Source organism: Silene latifolia, chromosome X, assembly GCF_048544455.1.
Source record: "Silene latifolia isolate original U9 population chromosome X, ASM4854445v1, whole genome shotgun sequence".
NCBI lineage: Eukaryota > Viridiplantae > Streptophyta > Magnoliopsida > Caryophyllales > Caryophyllaceae > Silene > Silene latifolia.
In genome coordinates, this window is record NC_133537.1 from 184,523,929 (window position 1) to 184,530,583 (window position 6,655).

Here is a 6,655-nt window from a genome sequence, read left to right on the forward strand (position 1 = left end):
TGGGAGTCTCATCGTTGCGAATGATGTTGCGCTAAGTGGCGGCTTGGAGGCGGTCCACCTACTCCTTTTGCAATCCCTTTATAAGTGCTTTTGGTAAGCGAGTTCACGGGTATCTTTGAGTTTTTTTCTACCGCGTTTCGCCTGTTAGGGTTACAAGGAATTTGCGGCGTGGAGTTCTCCTAATGTCGTCGTCGAGGAGGAGTACTGTGCCTGGGAGTAGGCAGGGAGTAGGCGGCCAGCCGGATCGTAGGAGTTGGTCATCTCTCTAGTGTATGCTCTGGTGGCGGAACCGGAGGAAGGTGAGGCGACGTCGGAGCCCGTGAATTGTAACACCGCATGAGGTTATGTGACTCCCCACGGTAATTGAAGAGGTCCAGTGATAGGCTTAAATGACTAGTGCTTAAAGGGATTGGAAGTACTATTCATATCAACAAAGTGCACTTTCTTTTATGGTTATCCATGCGAAAGAACTCCAAAGTTAAGCGTGCTTGACTGGGAGTAGTGTAATACTCCGTATTTTAATAATAATTTATAAGAATAATTTATGTAATTTAATGAGTGATTAAATGACATTTCTAATAATAAATACAAGTAAGACGTTACTTAAATAATAAATTAATAATTCAAGTCGGGAATTGGAGTTGGCTAATATTTATGCTTTGGGCCGTGTGCTATTATTATATGGGCCGAATTTATTAAATTAGTACGAGTGTAATCGGGATTTATATCGGAAATTCATAATAATAAAATAAGGAAATAATAATATATAAAGGTAATTATAATTATAATAATAATAATAAAATTATGGCAATAATAAATTAGTAAGTATTATATGAGGAAATCATAGTTATGTTAAGATTAATAATATGTGATAATAATGATAATATAATTATAATGACAATTCCTATACTAATTAGAATAAGGTAAGTTATATCGTTTCCTAATTGACCTCGTATTCTCTAAATCTTACACTATAAATACCACCTTAAATCTGAGAAATAATTCATAAATTAAAAGAAGAAGCTTTAGGAGACGGTAGAAGAAGGAGTTAACATAAATCAATTAATCAACTCGAGGTAATTATTCATCTTAAATCGGTTTATATTCTTTTCATGCAAGCATCTTTAGATCGATAGTATGACTTCTATAGACCACCATAGGACTCGGGAATTGGACCTATAGCGACATTGGACTGCAAAGTTTCTGACCTGACCATTGTTGACCGTCTTTGACCGTGGTAGGGTGGTGTTTGGGGCGGCTAAAGGTGGCTGGTCAGGAGGGTTATGCGGGTTGGTGGTGGGGGATTGGAAGGGGTAATTGAACCCTTAATTGACCTCGTCTTGACCTGGTTATGGAGGGGTTGTGACGGGGGAAGGTGGTCGGTCCTTTTGGTGGTGGTGGTATGGTGGCAGGTGGCGGTTTGTGGCGGTGGTGGCGAAAACAGGGGAGGAGGACGTGTTTAGGCAGGCTGTTTTCGAGAGTGTTTTTAGTGGTTGTAGGAGGTCTGGGTTGGGGTGGTTTTGGGTGGCTTTTGTCGAGGGTGGATTGGTGAGTTGATTAGTGGTTGTAGGTGGCGGTGAAGGTGGTGTTAGGTGGTGGTTATGGGCGGGTTTTATGGGGGTGTCAGGTGAGTGTTGTTGGTGTCGGGTGGATTAGGGCGTGTTTTTGAGGGTGGCTGGTGGCGGTTAAGTTGGTGGTTGGGGGATGGTTGGATGGTCCATGGTGTAGGGAGGAGGTAGGTAGGTTGGGTGGTGGTCGTGGTGGCTTGTGGTGTCGGGTTTGGTGGGTTTTAGAGGGGTGTTGGTCACGGTTTATAAACCGTGTATAGGGTGGGGTGTGTTTGTTTTTGTGACGGGTTTTAATTGTTTAATTAGTTCGGGTGAGTCGGGTTCGTAATTGAATCGGGTTTTTAGTTATCATAAACCTTTAATAATTATAATAAATAATTAATTTGAATAATTAAATAAAAGGAATAAATAAATGAATAAATAAGTAAAGTTAGTAATTATAATTGTTGTAATTGTTATTATTATATAGGTGACGGAAATTGTGAAGAATTTATAATCGAATTTGTGAGCTTTAATTATTGGATTGCGTAATTGGAGTGCTTGCTTGCCAGGTAGGGATAAATCCTACTCAACTTTTACTCAATAATGTTTCTTGGATGAATTATCAGATGTGAAGTATATGTCATTGGTTTATATTGTGGTTATTGGTTATTATCGCATGTCGTAATTATTGGATACCTCAAGACTCGTTCTGAAATGATTACTATTATTGTTGATCATGGCATTTGTGTTGGATACCTCAGTTTTATACTGGGATGATGAATACCTCAACTTCGGTTGGGATGGTGAATACCTCAACTTCGGTTGGGATGATGGATGCCTCAACTTCGGTTAGGATGGTGGATACTTCAACTTCAGTCGGAATGATGTAAAGTGGGCACGTTGTTAAGGGAGGTGTGCTAAGAAAAAAGATGGGCACGTTGTTAGGGGGTTGTGCAATATAAAAAGAGAAATTGGATTGTTATCGTACGTTTTTGTTGTTAGTATTTATTCCTACTCAACCTCGCGGTTGACTGTGTATTCGTGAACACCTGCGGTGAACCGTTTTATGGGGAGCAGATTTGACAGGTACCAAAGATTAGCTGACTTGGGAGCATTGGGATGAGAGCCAAACTTGGAACCGTAGATGAAGCTAGATTACATATATAGTTATATCACTTATTTATTTTCCGCTGCGAGTTGTATTTATTTTTATATTAAGTTTTAGTAGATTAAAATTGTAAAACTTATGTAATCATTAAAGTTTTTATTTAAAGTACTTTGGTGAGTTGGACTTTGTTATCTACTACCTCGGGAAACCGAGATGGTAACAGTCCTATTTATTTGGGAATGTCTAGCTAAAGGCTCCCGAATAAATGGGGGTGTTACAAAGTGGTATTAGAGCAAAACGATCCTCAGGCCTAACTAATGAACAATAAATGAACATAGGATGTGTCTAATAAAATGAACCCGGGTTGAAACTGTTAGGAGCCCACTTAAGGCTTGGGATGAGTAGGGCCCCTCACACCAAACTTCCGGCCCTTCCAGTTTTGAACCGGTAACCTTGAGAGAATACTTGAGAGTGTGGGGTAATTTAAAATGAATATAGTATGTTTCTCTTATGAATTTTGTTTGTCTTGGTTGCATATTGTTGTCATTAATGGTTGCGGTTTCGGGGGCGTAACCTTATTTTACGGAGGAGGGGTGTGACATGATTTATATAAGCGTTGTTATAAGCATGATGATATGGGGAAAATATATTGGCATGTATGTGGAAGGGGTTAATATGATTAAACATGTGAAGTATTAATTGTTGTGATTTTGGTTGGTTTCTCGAAATTTTATCGCTTGATTGTTTTGGCTGCCATTTCCTGTCGGTTTAAAATTCTTATGCGAGATTTTTATGTTTGATACCCTTGTGAGTTAGCTTTCATATGCCACTGGTCTCGTGTTCATATAATATACGGTTTAGGAGAAATAAATATTTTAGTGGACAGTAGTCGAAGTATTCGTGTACAGTAATGTTTTCGCGCCATGTTTTTGTAAAAATTATCATTTAAAAACTACGTAATTATTTGTTATAATTCTAACTCCACTATTTAATAGACTCATGTATGTTTCTAAATTGGTAAGCCACGTTTTAAGAAAATATTTTAATAGAATATAATATTATTCCATAGAATAATCTTGTAATCATGCGTATATATCATGTATATAGTTAGCTTATTTGTTGGGATATCAATCCCTTAACTTAGATAAATTATGATTAGTCTTCCTATTATTTTGGGTTTACTAGAGCTAACTTAGGAATCCATGTATCCTATATAATGTACTCTTTGTAATTGCATTAGTCAGGGAAAATCGTTTCTTATATGGTATCAGCTACCAATCCCGATCCTCTACTCATCTTCCGCTATTCTCTTCTTCGTTTCAATTTATTTCTTATCTGCATCTTCAGTCGTCGTCTCGCCACCATGACTAATGACTCCTCCTCCTCCAAATCCGTTTTCCATCCCGCTTACTCTGTTTCCAATATCAAAAACTTCGTTCCCATTATCCTTGAGGCCGAGAATGTTCATTATGCGTCATGGGCGGAGCTCTTTCTCAACACAGCCCGTGCCTTTGATGTCCTTGACCACGTTGCTCCTCCTAAGGATGTCGTGATACAAAAAGATGGGCAATGGGATCGTCTCGACGCAATCGTGAAACAATGGATCTATAGCACGATTTCGCTTGACCTTCTCCATACCATCCTTGCACCCGGTCTCTCCGCTCAAGAAGCGTGGGATCGTCTCAAGGACATATTTAACGATAACAAAAATTCTCGAGCCATGTACTTGGAGCGACAATTCACCAGCACACACATGGATAATTTTCCAAATGTGTCCGCCTACTGCCAGAAACTCAAGATGATAGCCGATCAATTGGCTAATGTCAGATCCCCTGTCTCGGAGACTCGCCTGGTTCTTCAACTCGTCACACATCTCTCGGCAAGTTACAATAGTGTGGCGACCTTGATTCAACAAAGCGACCCCTTGCCCTCGTTTTACAAGGCTTGGTCCATGCTTACTCTTGAGGAGAGCCACATGGCGAAGGAGTCCCCTGACACTGCCCTTGTCTCGTCCCAAACATCCTCCACTGACTCTTCCTCTCGATCCAACAATAAGAACAGTGGAAATAACTCCAATTATCGGGGCAAAGGCAATTGACACAATAACCGAGGTAATTATCGAGGTAAGCACAACAATATTTATTCCAATAATAATGGTGGCTCCACTTATAATGGTGGTAATTCCAATTCTAATGATAATGGTAATTCGAATTACAATAATAATAATAATAATAATAATAATAATCGGAATAACCGTCGTGGCCAACACTCTGGTAACTCGCAATCTTGGACTTTCGTTCCCTTTACTGGTTGGCCGCAGCAACCACCGTACCCCTACCCTACCTCCGGCTGGACGACTCCCTCCTCTAACCCCTCTGCAGGTATCCTTGGCCCTCGGCCACAACAGGCTTTCTTCGCGCAGCCGTCACAAACACCTGGTGCATTCGTTCCAACTGACATCGCTGCCGCGATGCAAACATTGAACGTCCAGGGACCCGATGATGCCTATTACATGGATACCGGGGCCTCGTCTCATATGCAATCCACTAATGGTACGCTATCCTCTTATTCTCCTTTGAGTGATAATCGTCACATTGTTGTTGGCAATGGCAATCTGATTCCAATTGCAGGTCTCGGTCATACTGCCCTTCCCTCACCCCATCACAATTTAACCCTTAAAAATGTTTTACATGTTCCTAGCCTTATTAAAAACCTTGTGTCTGTTCGGAAATTTACAATTGATAATAATGTTTCCGTCTCTTTTGACCCATTTGGTTTCACTGTGAAGGATCTCAAGACGGGGAAGCCGATAATGCGCAGTAATAGCACGGGAGACCTCTACCCTCTTCTCCCATCCAACCGACCCGCCAATGCCAAACCTACTGTCTTGCTGGCCGCGTCAACTTCAACGTGGCATGATCGTCTAGGACATCCCGACCCCGTCATTTTTAATTCTATTTGCCATAATAAAACAATTGCTTGTCGTCCAATTAAATTATCATCTATTTGTCATTCGTGTCAATTAGGGAAGCATGTTAAACTTCCGTTTTCCGAGTCTATGTCAAACACTGTTAGTCCTTTTGATATTTTACATAGCGATTTGTGGACATCTCCCGTTCTTAGCAATATGGGTCACCGTTATTATGTTTTATTTTTAGACGATTTCACTAATTTTCTTTGGACTTTCCCTCTCAAAAATAAATCACAGGTTCATTCCATATTCTCTACTCTTTACAATATGATAAAAACTCAATTTAACCTCTCTATTAAAACGGTTCAATGTGATAACGGTCGAGAATTTGACAATTCATCTTTTCATCAATTCTTTGCCAAATTCGGCCTCTTATTTCGCTTCTCATGCCCTCACACTTCTCCACAAAACGGTAAAGCAGAACGGAAAATCCGCACCATTAATAATATTATGCGAACCCTCCTTCTACACTCTCATATGCCTTCCTCCCTATGGCATCATGCCCTTGCTATGGCAACGTACCTTCACAACATTCTTCCTAGCAAAGCAAATCACCACACTTCCCCGACATCGAGTCTTTACTCTCGGGAACCATCCTATGCTCACTTACGGACTTTTGGGTGTCTCTGTTATCCTCACATCCCTCCATCCACCATCCACAAACTCGCCCCTCGTGCTATTCCTTGCGTATTTCTCGGCTATCCCGACAACCACCGTGGATACAAATGTTTGGATCTTAAGACCCGAAAAATAATTATTGCTCGCCATGTCACATTTGACGAGTTAAAATTTCCCTTTGCCTCAACCTCCAAACCAACCACGGCTCTACCCTATGACCCGACACCCTATGTTCTTGACCAGCTCCGGCAGACCTCCCTTGACCCACCCTCCACGACGCCTGCCCAACCAGTAACGCAAAGCAGCTCCCCTGTACAGACCGTGACTCCCACCAGCTCCCCTGTGCAGCCCGCGACTCATACCAGTCCCAATGTGTCCCCTACCCATTCTGAAAATACCGACCCACAG

At 41.1% G+C, this 6,655-nt stretch overlaps 1 protein-coding gene across 1 annotated transcript; it reads left to right on the forward strand.

Annotated features, from left to right (window-relative positions):
* The first annotated feature begins 3,919 nt into the window (after positions 1-3,919).
* Positions 3,920-4,756, forward strand: LOC141618881 (uncharacterized). Its single transcript, XM_074435944.1, has one exon. The coding sequence runs from the start codon at positions 3,920-3,922 to the stop codon at positions 4,754-4,756; it is 837 nt and encodes a 278-aa protein (XP_074292045.1).
* Positions 4,757-6,655: the final 1,899 nt, after the last annotated feature.